Below are 19526 nucleotides of genomic sequence, written 5' to 3'. Positions count from 1 at the left end.
AGTCCAAGCTTATGGGCTGAAAGTAGGCGACCCGCTGAGTCCGAGGATGTAAGTTATACCTCCCTCCTCCATCATTCCCCACTGCTTAATGCATGGAGTAGCATGCTAAGTATAACACCTACTCCCCCAGACTCAGCCGGTCACCTACTCTCAGCCCATAAGCTTGGCTTGCACAGCTAAAAGTAGGCGACAAATTTTTCTTAAGGGTCTATTTATTATTGATTGCAAGATTTTACCCATTAAATACCCAGCTATTATCAATCTGAAAACACTGACATCCACAGAAATGCAGCGATCAGCTTATCACTAGAATCCTCCAATATGCAACCTGCAAACACAAAGTGCGAAACAGCACATTGATACTAGCAATTATTAGGAAGTTATATAGTACGTGTTTCTGGTGGTGCAAGGCGCCACACTGCTCTGCTACATGCACGCGCCCCACACACACACACAGCTCTGCTACATGCACGCGCCCCACACACACACACAGCTCTGCTACATGCACGCGCCCCACACACACAGCTCTGCTACATGCACGCGCCACACACACACACAGCTCTGCTACATGCACGCACCACACACACACACACAGCTCTGCTACATGCACGCGCCACACACACACACACAGCTCTGCTACATGCACGCGCCACACACACACACAGCTCTGCTACATGCACGCGCCACACACACACACAGCTCTGCTACATGCACGCGCCACACACACACAGCTCTGCTACATGCACGCGCCACACACACACAGCTCTGCTACATGCACGCGCCACACACACACAGCTCTGCTACATGCACGCGCCACACACACACAGCTCTGCTACATGCACGCTCCACACACACACACAGCTCTGCTACATGCACGCTCCACACACACACACAGCTCTGCTACATGCACGCTCCACACACACACACACACACACAGCTCTGCTACATGCACGCGCCACACACACACACACAGCTCTGCTACATGCACGCGCCACACACACACACAGCTCTGCTACATGCACGCGCCACACACACACACAGCTCTGCTACATGCACGCGCCACACACACACAGCTCTGCTACATGCACGCGCCACACACACACAGCTCTGCTACATGCACGCGCCACACACACACAGCTCTGCTACATGCACGCGCCACACACACACAGCTCTGCTACATGCACGCTCCACACACACACACAGCTCTGCTACATGCACGCTCCACACACACACACAGCTCTGCTACATGCACGCTCCACACACACACACACACACACAGCTCTGCTACATGCACGCTCCACACACACACACACACAGCTCTGCTACATGCACGCTCCACACACACACACAGCTCTGCTACATGCACGCTCCACACACACAGCTCTGCTACATGCACGCTCCACACACACAGCTCTGCTACATGCACGCTCCACACACACAGCTCTGCTACATGCACGCTCCACACACACAGCTCTGCTACATGCACGCTACACACACACACAGCTCTGCTACATGCACGCTCCACACACACACAGCTCTGCTACATGCACGCTCCACACACACACAGCTCTGCTACATGCACGCGCGCCCCACACACAGCTCTGCTACATGCACGCGCGCCCCACACACAGCTCTGCTACATGCACGCGCGCCCCACACACAGCTCTGCTACATGCGCGCCCCACACACAGCTCTGCTACATGCGCGCCCCACACACAGCTCTGCTACATGCGCGCCCCACACACAGCTCTGCTACATGCGCGCCCCACACACAGCTCTGCTACATGCGCGCCCCACACACAGCTCTGCTACATGCGCGCCCCACACACAGCTCTGCTACATGCGCGCCCCACACACAGCTCTGCTACATGCGCGCCCCACACACAGCTCTGCTACATGCGCGCGCCACACACAGCTCTGCTACATGCGCGCGCCACACACAGCTCTGCTACATGCGCGCGCCACACACAGCTCTGCTACATGCGCGCGCCACACACAGCTCTGCTACATGCACGCGCCACACACAGCTCTGCTACATGCACGCGCCACACACAGCTCTGCTACATGCACGCGCCACACACAGCTCTGCTACATGCACGCGCCACACACAGCTCTGCTACATGCACGCGCCACACACAGCTCTGCTACATGCACGCGCCACACACAGCTCTGCTACATGCACGCGCCACACACAGCTCTGCTACATGCACGCGCCACACACAGCTCTGCTACAGGCACGCGCCACACACAGCTCTGCTACATGCACGCGCCACACACAGCTCTGCTACATGCACGCGCCACACACAGCTCTGCTACATGCACGCGCCACACACAGCTCTGCTACATGCACGCGCCACACACAGCTCTGCTACATGCACGCGCCACACACAGCTCTGCTACATGCACGCGCCACACACAGCTCTGCTACATGCACGCGCCACACACACAGCTCTGCTACATGCACGCCCACACACACAGCTCTGCTACATGCACGCGCCACACACAGCTCTGCTACATGCACGCGCCACACACAGCTCTGCTACATGCACGCGCCACACACAGCTCTGCTACATGCACGCGCCACACACAGCTCTGCTACATGCACGCGCCACACACAGCTCTGCTACATGCACGCGCCACACACAGCTCTGCTACATGCACGCGCCACACACAGCTCTGCTACATGCACGCGCCACACACAGCTCTGCTACATGCACGCGCCACACACAGCTCTGCTACATGCACGCGCCACACACAGCTCTGCTACATGCACGCGCCACACACAGCTCTGCTACATGCACGCGCCACACACAGCTCTGCTACATGCACGCGCCACACACAGCTCTGCTACATGCACGCGCCACACACAGCTCTGCTACATGCACGCGCCACACACAGCTCTGCTACATGCACGCGCCACACACAGCTCTGCCACATGCACGCGCCACACACAGCTCTGCCACATGCACGCGCCACACACACACAGCTCTGCCACATGCACGCGCCACACACACACAGCTCTGCCACATGCACGCGCCACACACACACACAGCTCTGCCACATGCACGCGCCACACACACACACAGCTCTGCCACATGCACGCGCCACACACACACAGCTCTGCCACATGCACGCGCCACACACACACACAGCTCTGCCACATGCACGCGCCACACACACACACACAGCTCTGCCACATGCACGCGCCACACACACACAGCTCTGCCACATGCACGCGCCACACACACACACACACACACAGCTCTGCCACATGCACGCGCCACACACACACACAGCTCTGCCACATGCACGCGCCACACACACACACAGCTCTGCCACATGCACGCGCCACACACACACACAGCTCTGCCACATGCACGCGCCACACGCACAGCTCTGCCACATGCACGCGCCACACGCACAGCTCTGCCACATGCACGCGCCACACGCACAGCTCTGCCACACGCACGCGCCACACGCACAGCTCTGCCACACGCACGCGCCACACGCACAGCTCTGCCACACGCACGCGCCACACGCACAGCTCTGCCACACGCACGCGCCACACGCACAGCTCTGCCACACGCACGCGCCACACGCACAGCTCTGCCACACGCACGCGCCACACGCACAGCTCTGCCACACGCACGCGCCACACGCACAGCTCTGCCACATGCACGCGCCACACGCACAGCTCTGCCACATGCACGCGCCACACACACACACACAGCTCTGCCACATACACGCGCCACACACACAGCTCTGCCACATACACGCGCCACACACAGAGCTCTGCCACATACACGCGCCACACACACACACACACAGAGCTCTGCCACATACACGCGCCACACACACACACAGCTCTGCCACATACACGCGCCACACACACACACAGCTCTGCCACATACACGCGCCACACACACACACAGCTCTGCCACATACACGCGCCACACACACACACAGCTCTGCCACATACACGCGCCACACACACACACAGCTCTGCCACATACACGCGCCACACACACACACAGCTCTGCCACATACACGCGCCACACACACACACAGCTCTGCCACATACACGCGCCACACACACACACAGCTCTGCCACATACACGCGCCACACACACACACAGCTCTGCCACATACACGCGCCACACACACACACAGCTCTGCCACATACACGCGCCACACACACACACAGCTCTGCCACATACACGCGCCACACACACACACAGCTCTGCCACATACACGCGCCACACACACACACACAGCTCTGCCACATACACGCGCCACACACACACACAGCTCTGCCACATACACGCGCCACACACACACACAGCTCTGCCACATACACGCGCCACACACACACACAGCTCTGCCACATACACGCGCCACACACACACACAGCTCTGCCACATACACGCGCCACACACACACACAGCTCTGCCACATACACGCGCCACACACACACACAGCTCTGCCACATACACGCGCCACACACACACACAGCTCTGCCACATACACGCGCCACACACACACACAGCTCTGCCACATACACGCGCCACACACACACACAGCTCTGCCACATACACGCGCCACACACACACACAGCTCTGCCACATACACGCGCCACACACACACACACACAGCTCTGCCACATACACGCGCCACACACACACACAGCTCTGCCACATACACGCGCCACACACACACACAGCTCTGCCACATACACGCGCCACACACACACACAGCTCTGCCACATACACGCGCCACACACACACACAGCTCTGCCACATACACGCGCCACACACACACACACAGCTCTGCCACATACACGCGCCACACACACAGCTCTGCCACATACACGCGCCACACACACACACAGCTCTGCCACATACACGCGCCACACACACACACAGCTCTGCCACATACACGCGCCACACACACACACAGCTCTGCCACATACACACACAGCTCTGCCACATACACGCGCCACACACACACACAGCTCTGCCACATACACGCGCCACACACACACACACAGCTCTGCCACATACACGCGCCACACACACAGCTCTGCCACATACACGCGCCACACACACACACACAGCTCTGCCACATACACGCGCCACACACACACACAGCTCTGCCACATACACGCGCCACACACACACACAGCTCTGCCACATACACACACAGCTCTGCCACATACACGCGCCACACATACACACAGCTCTGCTACATACATTCGTCATGCAACAAGGATGAAAAGCCACTACGGTAAAAGTTTGCTTTTCACTGCACAAAAAATACATTTTCGTGCGATGGAAACAGCTACAAAACATCATAAATTGTAGCTGTATGGAGCATGCCGCGATTTTGTATTCTTGCAATGTGGCAGAGAATGGTAGAAAAAGACGTAGGAAATTTGCAACAAATCCCCACTCATTTTATTGGTTGTGAAGGTGAACATTTTTTTTTTTTTTACCCCAGCATCTTTTTAATCTCTGAGCATCGCTGAAAGGGGGGAAAAAATCCTAATGAATAGGACTCCATTCAAAAGAATGGAGTTCATAGTGATGAGTGTTTTGCGCTTGTGTGAATGTAGCCCAAGGAGGTATTCACATTTAGTGGGCGAGGTGTGAATTTTGTTGCTGATCTGCAGCAGGTTTCACCTCTTCAATTGAATTCAAATCCGCTACATAACGCACCCTAATGGCAGATTTGCCACAGATTTTCTGTGCAGACCCTCCACATGCAGCAAAATGGATACAATTTTCAAAATCTCATACTGCGAAAAAAAAAAACCCATGCAGAAATTGACACGAGGTGCAAAATTTATATAGTCACATGGCAGAATTCACTGCGGAAAAATTCCATGTGAATTACGTCTTTAAAAGTCCGCATCTTTCTTGATATGGATATGTACAGAAGTGAGATTTTCAGCGTTGAAATTCCACATGCGGATTTTGCCCATTGCATTGGTAAATCCAGACAAAATGCTGCCACGGGCTCCGATAATCAAGTGTTCGGTGAAATCTAAAGGGGCTAATGAATGAGCTGTGGTCGCAATTAAAGGTCCGTTAAACAATGAAAAATGTACAATATTCAGTGTAAACCGGTAACGAGCGATAATTTGTGTTGCTTTTGATTCGTTTCATGCAATCATGAGAATCATGGTTGGCTTGTCCGGTTTACAGCCCGATTGTTCAGCCCTTCTCATCCACTTAAACTATTGGAGGATCATCTGCCCGCTTACCCAGGCTGCAAGATACAAAAGGAGCAAACTGACATTTTTCAAATGATAAATGGTTAGGTGTAAGAGGGCCTTGATCCATCCATCGGGTGATAAAGGGAAACTGCACATTAACCCTTTGCATCCTGGGCAGGAGTTTTACAAGTCTTTCAGGATGATGCAGAATATCCTGCACAATGAGAAACAGTGCAGGCAAGAGACTATCCGCTTTACTGTCAGCATTTTTAGGTGCAGCGTTTCTTTGCAGCAGTCCAGTATGCAAAGATCACTTGAGGCGCGTATATACGTTGCAGAAATGTTGCAGTTACTCTACAGCAGCAATGCTGTGAAAAACCCGCAGCTGACCAGTTTACTCTCAAAGCGAATGGGATTTGGCCTCATGTCAGACCCTGCCCGCAGCCGAGGGCACTGCATACCTGTCCGGGTCTTCTATTTTTTTTCACTGCAGAATCGCTGGCCAATGCCCAGCTGCACTACGCAGTGGAGGGGTTTTCCCCCCTTTTTCTAAAACTCCTGCTTTCCTGCGAAATCTGCCACCTGTCCGTAATTCAATTGCAGACGGGCTGTGGATCTGACAGCTTCCATTGACTTCAATGGGTACCGCATTGAAATGGAGCATGCAATTTGTTTTATGTACCAAAGGTCCACAAAACAAGTCCGCAAGCTTTAATGTGCAGACCCCCATACTTCCCTATGGGCGGCTTGACTTGCGGATCTTCTGCACGGATGACCCGGGCGGATTCTGCTAATCAGATCCACCTGTGGACATTGGGCCTTAAGCAAATCATGTTCACATGTAGCGAAAACGCTGCCGGTTTCCATCTGTAACTTCACATGGTAAGCGCCATTGACAGGCAAGTGTAATAGTGCAGCCAATGTTACATAGGGAAGGTGCAAAGTGGTGCAGTGTGTAAAGGTTAGTTTTTCTCACATTGCTGTGTTAGGGAGCTGCTGTACAGTTGTCTGTGTGTTTGACACAAGTGGAACAAAAGGTTTAGTTTTTTTTTCTTTTTAATTGCTGAGTAATAAATACACCAACCACCAATGATTCAGCAGATTTTACCCTCTACCTTTCCCCCCTACAAACAGACTGTGGTATAGCTGTAATCAACCGATTACTAGCTTTTCCATATTGATGTATTTGAGGCCTTGTACCAATGCTGAGTCAAAGTCTAAATAAGCCGCTGACCCACAGATGATTGAACGCCATGTACTATATCAGGAGGCCGCCGCATTTCACCAACTGCACACTTGCATTCCTCTCTAGTAAGCTGATACAGATGTTATGTAGTCCCGACCCAAGACATAAAAGTGACACTTCTTGTTATGGGGCCAGGCTGGTCGTTACCAGGAGCACGCCGCACACAAACACTACTCAGAAAGCAGGCTGGACTGGATGACAGGGTCTGTTTAAAGGGCTGCTCAGAGGTTTTAGTTTTATTATGTGTGGCCATGGGGAGTACAAGATCCTATATACTCAGCACTTTTGGCTTCCAGCATATCCAGCACAGAAAATCCCTACTGCGTGTTGGGCCTGTTTACAAGAGGCAGTCTATGGAAGTCACAGGCTGCTGCAGCCAATCACAGATCTAGGAGGTCTGTGATTGGCTGCAGCAGCCTGAACCCTCCGACCAACAGGCTTACGGCAGTAAGCAGACCTGGTGAGGGCAAGCAGTAAACATGGGCGGTCTATATGGGTATGTTCACACATAATAGAAATGTTTAGGGCTTTCTGCAGTGGAAAATCCGTGTCAAAACCTGAAGCATTGGTGCGGACTTTGACTTCGATTTAGATACCGATCCACAGCAAGTTTCAGCTTTCAGCTACTGCTAGGACCTAACAGGAGCGCGTAAACACACCTACAAATGGCCGCTGTGTGCACAGAACGGCGCTCCTCACACCTACGAATACTGAGCCAGCAACACAGTGCACACAGCCACCGGGCAACCACTTCTGAACGCAACCCACCAGGTGTTGTGGATGGAGGCCGCCTGTCACCAGGGAAAACATTGCAGTGTTCAGTGAAGCACTTTTCACGTGTCTGAGAAAGTTTTGCAAGATTTGTGCGTCGCGAGCCGCACGAAAATGAACGCCATTTTTGTGCATACGCACGAGCAATTATTTTTTTCTCCCGCATCGTGGTGCTGGAAAAAAATTGTGGCATGTCCCATCTTTGGACGTTCACTTCGCAACGCCTCACCCATTGTCTTCAATACGGCCTGCACAGCATCGCACGGCGATGGTTACACATTGAAAACAATGAAAAACACTCTGCAGAGATGGCCACTTTCCTGATGTGATTCAACACAAACGCCGCACACCCAGGGCGACATCACACGTTGGCAAGCACGAAATCAGAGCGAGAATCCTGCACAGGTTCTGTCCGTGTCAGAGACGGGCAAAACTTGTATGGAAAATTAACCCATTCATTCGTATGGGTTCATTCACATTAGCGATTTTTCTCTTGAACCAACGGTCCAAGTCTGAAAAAGAATTGCTACATTTCCTATTTTTGCGCGCGTCTCACATGAGGATAGGACGTGTAATTTGCAGTGTTGTGCACATCGCACAGATGGAATAACCATGTTATTGAGTGGTTGACATGTATATGAGGCCTAACACAAATCTGGAATCAGATCTCACCACCTCATTTGAAGAGGTGACATCCGCAATGGATCTCCACAGCATAAAGTATCACGCTGCAGACTTACAAGCTACACCGGAGGTCAGGTTACACTAGGGACATTTTCAGCAACGTGTGAACAGGAGTCCTCAAAATCCCATTCACTTTACCGCTAGCAAGGGATCCTGGGCTATGAGGTTCAAGCGCCTTTATAATATGTATCATCAGGAAATGTTCCCTTAAGAACACCCCTTTAACTCCATATGCCCAAATCGAAAGAACAAATCCCCTCTGAGATTCTCTTTTAGGGAATGTATAACGACTAGAACAATTTGGTCAGACGGCCTGAGCTTCCCACACCCAAAAAAGAATCTTTTTCGGCTCTCCAGCAGCAGTGAACTCCTAACTTCTCTCTTCCTACTTTGGACAACTGTTTTAAAGGGGTTTTCTAAGTGATTTTTTTTTTCCAAAATCCGTCTTGCCCATGGTAAAACATAATAAAACTTCCTATACTCCCCTCTCCCCACATGTTCCACACTGCAGCTCTGCCTCTGGTCTGTGTTTAGGATCATCAACAGGCTGCTGCAGCCAGTAAACAGAGCGGAGAATGAGCTGCGGCACAGGACATACCGGGAGAGGAAGTATAAGCGGTTTTATCATGTTCTAACATGGGCGAAAGAAAAAAAAAATTTTTACTTTGACGAGCCCTTTAAGAAAAAAAAACTACCTCTGCTATATATAACCAAAATAGGATGGTTATTGATGGCAGGACTGATCTAGACAATGGGAGTCACTGGTACCATCCAGGCAAGAAAAACAGATAATCCAAACAGAGAAAGTATGAAGTTTACTTTGAAGAGATCTGCTCCTGTTTAAAGGGTTGCCAGAGTTAAAGAATCCCTCGTTACAGGGTCCCCCATGCATTAAAATAACAAATCAGCTGTTACTCACATCTCCACTGCTCGTCCCCGCCATGTCACTTTAAAGGCTGCAGTAAATCTGAGCCCATCAACCAACCTGCTGGCAGCCAATGATAGCGTTCAGTGATCATAGCCGAGTGCTGTCATTGGCTGCTACAACAGGTTTACGGGACGTCACAGCAACCTATATACAAAGTCAGAGATTGGAGCCGGCAGGGAATGGTAACCGCCAATTTGTTACTTTAACACATGGGGCAACCAGTGACAGGGATTTCCTTAAAGGGGTTGTCCCGCGCCGAAACGGGGTTTTTTTTTTTTTTTTCAAACACCCCCCCCCCCCCCCCCCCCCCCGTTCGCCGCGAGACAACCCCGATGCAGGGGTTAAAAAAGAACACCGGAGAGCGCTTACCTGAATCCCCGCGCTCCGGTGACTTCTTACTTACCTGATGAAGATGGCCGCGGGGATCTTCTCACTCGGTGGACCGCAGGGCTTCTGTGCGGTCCATTGCCGATTCCAGCCTCCTGATTGGCTGGAATCGGCACGTGACGGGGCGGAGCTACACGGAGCCGGCATCCAGCACGAGCAGCCCCATTGAAAAAAGAAGAAGACCGGGACTGCGCAAGCGCGGCTAATTTGGCCATTAGACGGCGAAAATTAGTCGGCTCCATGGAAACGAGGACGCTAGCAACGGAGCAGGTAAGTGAAAAACTTCTTATAACTTCTGTATGGCTCATAATTAATGCACAATGTACATTACAAAGTGCATTAATATGGCCATACAGAAGTGTATAGACCCACTTGCTGCCGCGGGACAACCCCTTTAAGGCCGCTGCCACATGGGTGCTTGTCTTGTGTGATTTTGTTCATTAAATGGCTGTAATTGGTTCCTGGAGCGCTGGCACTGATTGATTGGTTCCCGAGCACGTGGCTTAGCCAGAGGAAGAGCTTCCTGGAGGCGGGGATTTTCAAAGTCCCGATCAGGAAGCTCTGTAAGAGAACTTCAAGCAACTGCCAGGGAGCTTCAGGGGAGACACGCGGAGAGATGACAGTGCCGAAAAGGTGATGTATTTTTGGTTTCCCCCCCCCCCTTTTTTGGATGGAACTAGGGCTTATTTTAAGGGTAGGGCTTATATTTCAAGCCTCCTCCCCTGCTCCAAGCATAATCCTTGCACGTGGTGCTGTAAAGTCGTACAACTTTGTAGCAACACAAAATCGCAAGTTCGCACAGCAATATCACGTCGCCCGTGTGGAAGCGGCCTAACTTAGACAACCCCTTTAAGTGTGTCTTTACATCGCTTATTTTCCCGTGTGCGTTTTGTGCATCGTGAGACGCTCGAAAATAGACCCCATTATTTTCAATGGGTCCCTTTACGTGTGAAATTTCTCTCTGCCAGTGATGTTGCAAGATAGGAAAATCGGAGCATGTATTGTTTGTCTGCAAGTCCGCAGAAATCTCGCCCATTATTTCCAGTGGGTAATGAAACAAACAAAAAAATTCCATTCACAACGAGATTTCTACATTTTCCAATTAAAAAAAAACATGCAAATCCCATCACACTTGCATTAAAAAAAAGAAAAAAAAGTGCAGTTTTACAAGCGCGATATCGGTCTGGATTTTTCAGCGCAATATCACACTTGCCCGTGTAAATACAACCTTAGGCAAGGGATAGTCATTACACACACTGCTGCATGGGATTACGTCCCCGACATCATAGGATTTATGACCATGTTGGAATTTGATCTTGGAATCCCCCTTTAAGAAAAGCTTTAGTGTCCATTACAAATGTGTTCCTTTTTTTTTTTAAGTCTCTAACCTATGGTGAGATGTGATCACTTGTAGTCACCGGCCGGACACTGAACTGCTGACAGATTCTGATGACGTTTCCTTCTGATTTCTCCGGGGAACTGGATATCTGGTACAGAATCAAACTGCCAAATATATCCACGTCCACACATTACTACTATGCCGCTTCCCTGAAAATAAGACAGGGTCTTATATTAATTTTTGCTGCAAATGGTTTAACTTTTCCTATGTATAGATGCCTGGACACCATTTAAATTGACTATTACCCTTAACTAGGGCTTAAAGTTCAAGCATCCTTAAAAATCCTTAAAAATCGTGCTAGGGCTTATTTTGGGGGTAGGTATCATTTTCAGGAAAAGCGGGTAGAGAGACAGAAGTAGCTATTGTTCTAAATCATGATTTCCCAAACTGCAATCCTCACCCCCACCCTCCAACAGATCAGGTGATGTAATTATCGTCAGTGCCTTAGACATTGCCACAGGTAGTGGGGGCGTGAGGATGGGAGTTTGGGAAACACTATTCTAAATGGCAAGTTGTACCCACACAGGGTCATCATGACAACCTGGTGAAGAGGACATATCTTCAGCAGAACTTCTCAGCAGTACAGCCTCATCCTTGTGAGGTCAAACGATCAGAACTCCCTAAACAGGATAGTCAAAGTCTTTTTATATTTTAGGTTAAGTAGTAAAGGACCCTCTTCTGGCAGGTTTTTTCTTTGGAGTAGGTTCACGGGTGCAGCAAGAGTCCCACGACACGGCAGATTCTTTTGAATGGTGTCATACACATGAGCGATGTTTTCCCAAATGGCGATGCAGGAAACAAATCGCAGCATGTTCTATCTGGCTGCGTGATCTCACATCTCAGCGCTCACAGTCTGTAATGGGGCCGGCGCACCGGGAGATCCCTGCATCCCCAGAGTGATGAAAACGCCTCAGGTATATCACATGGCGGGGAGCGCGATATGGGGACGGGATTCACGGCCCGTGTGAAGTTAGCCTAAGGCCTCATGTCCACGGGGAAAATCAGGCCCGCTACGGATTCTCCATGGAGAATCTGCAGCGGGTCCCTCCTGCCCCGCGGACATGAGTGCTGAAAAGAAGAATAAATAAGAATAAACTTACCCGCAGCGGACCGGGCAGGTCTTCTCTTCTTCACAGCCGGATCTTCTTTCTTCGGCCGGCGGATGTACTCGGCACGCCAGCAGCGTGCCACGCGCATGCGCCAGGCACATCCGCCGGGCCGAAGCGAGAAGATCCGGCCCTGAAGAAGAGAAGACCTGCCCGGTCCGCTGCGGGTAAGTTATTCTTATTATAGGTCTCCCGCGGATCCGGACGGCTTCCATAGGCTTCAATAGAAGCCTGCGGGAGCCGTCCCCGCGGGAGACCCGCACGAAAATGGAGCATGTCACGTTTTTTTTCATGCTCCATTTTTTTTTTATTCACTTTTATTGACCATGCGCGGGTATTTATCTACCCGCGGGTGGTCAATGCATCCCTATGGGGTGCGGATCCGCTGCGGATTTAAAATCAGATTTTGCTCGTGGACATGAGGCCTAAAGCAGATGAGATGTGGATTTCTGTCACCCGCGCGCTCTCGAAATGTTTCTGCATAGAATGTTACCCTTGTACATTTTTAAATGCAGAGTAACTCCTCTACAGACTTTACGGCTTTCAATGTAGACAAATGAGATCCACTGCAAAAAGCTGTAAATTTTGCAGCAAACTTGCATGTGCCTCTACCCTCAGGGTGTGTGCAGACGGGTCGGACCCACTGTGATTTACCTTGCAGCGGGTGAAGTCTACAGTGACATCCGCAAACAGTTGACAGGCTGTGGATTTAAAATATGCAGCAGATTTCAATTCCACACCATGTGGATATTTCCTAAAAGCTCATCCGTATGTACTGTATGGACCAGCGATGCGATAGAGCAGTAATTTTCTGGCGGTGATGCCGTGTTAACGAGGCCTTAAAATTGTGCATGCAGGGCTTTTTCGTCTGATAAAATGTCGGACAGGTGCAGGAACCTAATGGACCCCATTATAGTCAATAGGGTCAGTTCTGCAGAGTTTGGTTCTATTAGGAGATGGGTCCGGTCATCCAGGGGTTTCCATTTTCCTGCTCCCATAATGGAAGAGGAAACCGGAATTTCCAGCGCAGATGAGAATTTCCCCTTATTTGTAGAAGCGTCTGTTCTAGAATAGCAGTTTCTCCACATAGCAGCATGCTTCTTGCACAAGATCTCCGGGGTATATACTTGGAGTGAATTCATACACAACACACGTGCTGCAGAACGGTCTCTGGCTGTCCCATATATCTGAGCCCTACTCCAAAAATAAGCCCTGGCTGCAGAAAAAAAAAAAAAAGAATACATCACCTAGAAGCGCTGTCTGGCGCTGCTGCAGCTTCTTCCCAGTCCCTGGCATCGGTCTTCATCTCTTCTGGCCATGGATTGAAAAATCAAGCGCTGGCTGTGATTGGCTAAGCATCAGTCAATCAGACACAGCGCTTCCAGGAGGAGGGGATTCTTCAACCCCCAGCCAGAAGAGATGAAGAATGGTGCAGGAATCGGGGAGAAGATGCGGCCGGGCTGATAGCGCTTCTAAGGGGATGTATACTTTTTTTTTATTTTTCCCTGCAGCCAGAGCGTAGATCAGGGCTTTGACAGTAGGATTTCCTACCGTCAAAGTTGCATCGCACCGCACGAAAATCACGTTTTCATGCGATGCAACAGAGAGGAAGGCTCCATAGAGAAACATGGGCTACAAGACCTCATGAGCCACGTGCAGATAGCGGGACCAATGAGGTTTGTGCGTCTGGATGTCACACACTCCAAACATCGCACATGTGAATTAATGTGTGAAGCATGGGCTTTACATACATGCGATTTGTAGCATTGCCGCAACACAACAAAATTACGTGACTTTGTTGCCCATGTGAACGAGGCCTTAGGCCTCCCTCACAGGCGTTTTTGTACAGCATTCAACGCTGCGCTAAACGCTGTACAAGGCTCCCATTCATTTCAATGGGGCTGCTCACACAAGCGGCAAAACACAAACCACTATCTTACACTACGCTGTGACAGTGATGCATGTTCTATCTTTAACTGTTTCAAGTCCTGCGTCGCACAATTTGCTACCACGTGTTTGACAGTGCTAAACACAAGCGGATTACCTTAAAAAAAAAATCCTCACCTAGCTGGCGCCGTCTGGGTCCCTGCCACTGTTCTCCAGAGCTCCGGGCGGGCTTCCAGGCACTTATCGCCGACAGAGCATCTTTTGCTAGAGACAGACTTTGAAGACCCCCTCCAGCAAGAGATTGCTCCGATAGGTTCATCATAATGCGCTGGCTGAGCCAATCAGAGCCAGCGCTCGATGAACAAATCACAGCCATTCAATGAATGGCTGTGATTGGTGCATCCAGTGCTGGCTGTGATTGGATGAGCTCGCAGGCTCAGCCAATCAGAGCAATCTCTTGCTGAAGGCGGGGTCTTCAAACCCCATCAGTAGCAAAAGATGCTCTGTCGGCGATGACAAGTGCCAAAAAGCCCGCCCGGAGCTCTGGAGAACAGCGGCAGGGACCCGGACGGCGCTAGCTAGGTGAGTATTGATTTTTTTTTCTAGCTTCCTTGGCTGCGTTTTCAGCTGAAATCAATGGGGGTGTGGTACCGCGGTTAGCGTGGTGCTCGGGATGCCGTGCCAATAGCAGTAAAAAGTGGCGAGTGTGAGTGGCCTAAGAGATAATGTCCAGCATCGTAATGATTCCATTTTCAATTAAATCTTTATTTATGGCCCTGAATGGCCTTTGCGTTATAGACCTCCTTTGGGTGTTCCTTACTCAAAAAAACTATATAAAAGAAACATGATTAAAGTGACCCTCCGTTTCTGGATAAAAGTGGCCGCACTTCTGACTATCTGGTGCACACTGCGGATTAGTAGCATCGGTAGTCTAAGACACAACATGCAGCTCCGACTGGTCAGCACGGCTCATGGGGGCAGCCCTGGTTAATGAGAGCATCATGTAGGGTCTTAGATCAGCGATGTATAACAATGCTATCAGCACTCCCCGGCTGAACGACAATTTTTAGGTTGGACTGAATTTAACAATCAGCTAGCAGTGCCCGAAAAGTGCACGATGGCCCTGCGTTTAGACACAATGATTATCGCTAAAATGATCGCTTTTTAGCCATTTTTGAGTGATCACTCAGTGTAAATGGGCCTTTATTAGTGTTACTGTTCCTCCACCCAAATCCTCATTGTTCTCGGGACGGGAGGAGTCTATCATACGGTTAGCAGATGTCATATTATAGCAGGTGAATATATACTCCCTCACTCTCCACCCCGCCATACTGTACACATCTCCAGCCCTTTACCTTCTGTATCTCCCCCATTACTTGTAGTAGTATGTAAGCTCATTGGAGCAGGACCCTCACCCCTATTGTTTCCATCAACTGGTTCTGTAATTTTTGTCTCTGTATTCCCCCTTTGTAAGCGCTGCGGAATATGTTGGCGCTATACAAATTAAGATTATTATTATTATATACGGCCGTAACTAAATACACGCATACTGCAGGGGGACACGAGCCACAAGTGACCCCAGAGACCCTGGATGGGGACTGCTGTACTAGAGGAAAGAAGTGATCAGGGCTGGATGAAATCCTACAAGCCAGGCAGCCAATGAGGCTAGACATTTGCTAGCAACCTAACATTTAGAGGGCGGTCACACTGGCAGATTTGTCGCAATGCGGTATTACAGCAGGAGGTGCAAAGATTTCTGAAAGCCACACTGTAATAAATGGGGCGGCAGCAGAAATTCCTGCAACAAACCAGCCTGTGAACATGTATCAGGAATGTAATACCGAAGGTGGCATATCAACTACCACGTAACATGTCAGGGGGGCCCATACAGTGCAGCAGCATATCAGTCCGTTTTAATGAGGGAACAGACCACAGAAAGCATGTCATACTGGAGCCGATGTGACAACGCACTGTCCAGAACAGTATGCGGTAGTTTGTGGTGGACCCTCTAGTGGGCGCTCTTAGCCATTTCATATATATGTCACACACTGCTCATTCACAGAGATGATCGCCATTGGCAGGATGTTCTATATTTACATATAGCCTTTGTGGAGCTAATTAACCCTTCAATCATTTTGTATCATATGATACAGTACACATTTCCATATATTTCTTAAGTGAACGGTTCCGCTTCTACAGCATGGTGTAACAGATATGAGACACTCCATCGGTATTACTACGTGGTTCTCAGGGCAGCCACTAGATGGCATAGTCAGTCAGGTGCAGATTATATAGAATATAATTTTTGTAATGTTTTTGGCAGCTCATGCAGTGAGGGGCTAAAAAAAAAAAAAACACATTCAACTAAAACATACAATGGGGGGGGGGGGGGGATCTATCAAAGCTGCGCAAGGAAAAGCGGGTGCCCAGAGCAACCAATCAGCTTTGGAATATAGGAGCAGAAATAGGATTGGGGCATTCGGGAATTTACCACTGATGACCGATCCTACAGATATTGATCGGCGGGGGTCTGCCGCTCAGCATCCCGGGCAACGAGAAGCTAGAAGTGTAGTAGAAGGCATCGCCACCATTGATTATAATGGGAGTGAAGCCATCTATTACATCCTGCCCCACAGATGGGGACATCTGGGCCCCCTGCTGGTCCACCATTGGTGACAAGCAGAAAGCCTCCAGAAGACACCTCTGCCCTCCTAGTTCTGACAGTTCTCCATTGCATCCCTTAGACCGGCAGAGCCAGATGACAGGGGGTAAGTTAGCACTACCAGTCTGCTGCCACACTAGCTGGAAGTGGCCTGTCACGTGACACTGCCGCCCCGTACCGAGCTGTCATAGTGCCCCCTCCCCGCCTCCTGACCTGTCTCCTCCGGGGCTCAGTTCCGGGCTGCTCCGGCAGGGGGTGTGTGCGCTCCTCTCCTCGGGCTCCGGGGCTCCCTCTCTCTCCTGCTGCTGCTGCCGCCGCTTCTGGTCCGGTGAACTCATGCGAGAACCCGACACAATCCAGCAGCAAGCACACAACTAGTCCAGCGGGCCGGCCCCCCGGGCCATGCACACACAGACGCGGCGGATGAATGAGCGCAGCCTATCACACTGACATGAGGCTGCGCGGGCTCACTACGGCGGGGATATCGGGCGCGGTCACACGGTGTCACGCACAACTACAAGGCTCGCTGGCTGCTGCTTTCTCTTCTTGTCTGGTCACCCCGAGCCCAGCTCCGCCATCTTGCTACAAGACACGGACCTCGGGCAGCGCAAACTGGGAGGACCGGCGAAGAGGGCGGGGGTATCCCAGCGTGCATCGCGGCACGGTACCATAGACTTTAGGCTAACCTTCACTCATTACAGGGGCAGTCCAGAAGGGAAGGCGGAAGTTGAACTGCGGGTTTTCTCTATGGTTCGGGCAGGGCGCAGGCGGAGCATGCGCAGATGTGCAGGATTGGAAAGGAAGCCGCTCTCCTGACAGCTCTAAGAATACATCAGTGCGTGGTGACGTCAGGGGGCGGGGCGTGCGGAGACGGCGGCGGGCTCCTGCCGTTTAGGCGCTTGGTTGGTTTCACCCGCAGGGTTTGTGGCAGGTCTATGAGCCAAAGCCAGGCGTGGAGTCCGGCGGAATGGGAGTGTAGAGGGAGGCCTTCTGCTTCTACATGTTGGCTCCACGCCGGGCTTTGGCTCAGACACCTGTCACAAGTGTGTGAAGCCTCCTCAGGCAGTGTGTTTTGGTGGTGTTTTTTAAATCACTCCTGCACTGTTGCCTTAGTGTTTTTTTTTTTCTTGTACAGCTGCTTGAGGAAAAACCCCACCCCCAGAGCACGCGCCGAAAAACAGGGTAAAAGTGTGAAAAAGGTGTCAGTACGGAACAGGGCTTTCATATTTTACTACAGACCTATAAAGCACCACAACACATTGCAAAGCGCAGGGTCTCTTCACCCGGCCGGGTTTCTGCATGTTTTCATGCATACAATATACACGTGTAATGCGCAGGAACTAGAACCAATGACCTAATTAGCGTGTTGTTCACATGCGACAAAAAAAGGCCCTGCCCTATCGTTCTCCGTCTTGTGCAGCAGTGCCCCCCCCCCCCCCCCCTAGAAGTCTATGGGAGGTGCACAGATGCTAGGGGGACACGTGGACCACTGCGGGGAAAAGAACACGGCCGGACCTCATTGGCCTACAGAGCCTTTTCTTTCACGGAATGGGCTGTGTCGCAAACGTGAACTATTTGCAGACACAGGTGTTTAATTAAAAATCGCATCGCTTCTGTGAAATTGCGATCCTCAGACGTGTTTCATGCGCAGTAGAGGATTACAAGTGTCTCTTATTGATTTCAGTGGGTAACATCGCATCTCACATGCACATCACAAGGCATGCCAGTGTCGTGATGTCTTTTAAGGTCCCATTGAAAACAATGGGTGAGAATTAGAGATGAGCGAGTATACTCGCTAAGGCTAACTACTCGAGCGAGTAGTGCCTTAGCCGAGTATCCTCCCGCTCGTCTCTAAAGATTCGGCTGCCGGCGCGGGTGACAGGTGAGTTGCGGTGGTGAGCAGCGGGGAGAGAGCGATCTTCCCTCCGTTCCTCCCCGCTGCTCACCACCGCAACTCACCTGTCACCCGCGCCGGCAGCCGAATCTTTAGAGACGAGCGGGAGGATACTCGGCTAAGGCACTACTCGCTTGAGTAGTTAGCCTTAGTGAATATACTCGCTCATCTCTAGTGAGAATCTCTCACAAATATGACCCCCATTCTTTTGAGTGGGTAATACATGAGCACTGTTTTCCTGCATGGCACTGCGATGTAGTAAAAAAAAATGCTGCATGTTCTATCTTTCTGCATGCTCTCACATCACAGCGGCCATTGTTTTTAATGGGGTTGGTGGAAGCATCGCCC

At 50.9% G+C, this 19526-nt stretch overlaps 1 protein-coding gene across 2 annotated transcripts in view; it reads right to left on the bottom strand.

The window, feature by feature from the left end:
• Positions 1-17918, bottom strand: part of UBE3A (ubiquitin protein ligase E3A) — a 49669-nt gene extending 31751 nt beyond the window's left edge. The window contains exon 1 of one of the 2 annotated variants that reach the window (XM_066579167.1): positions 17498-17918. In XM_066579167.1, coding sequence (XP_066435264.1) covers positions 17498-17622 — 125 coding nt within the window. In that variant the 5' untranslated portion in view covers positions 17623-17918. The remainder of the gene's footprint in view (positions 1-17497) is intronic. The other variant, XM_066579176.1, reaches the window with a different exon arrangement.
• Between the last annotated feature and the right edge of the window lie 1608 nt (positions 17919-19526).

This window comes from Eleutherodactylus coqui, chromosome 1 (genome assembly GCF_035609145.1).
Source record: "Eleutherodactylus coqui strain aEleCoq1 chromosome 1, aEleCoq1.hap1, whole genome shotgun sequence".
NCBI classification, from domain to species: domain Eukaryota; kingdom Metazoa; phylum Chordata; class Amphibia; order Anura; family Eleutherodactylidae; genus Eleutherodactylus; species Eleutherodactylus coqui.
Note: the sequence above shows the minus strand (reverse complement) of the source record. Positions and strands in the feature narration are given on the sequence as shown.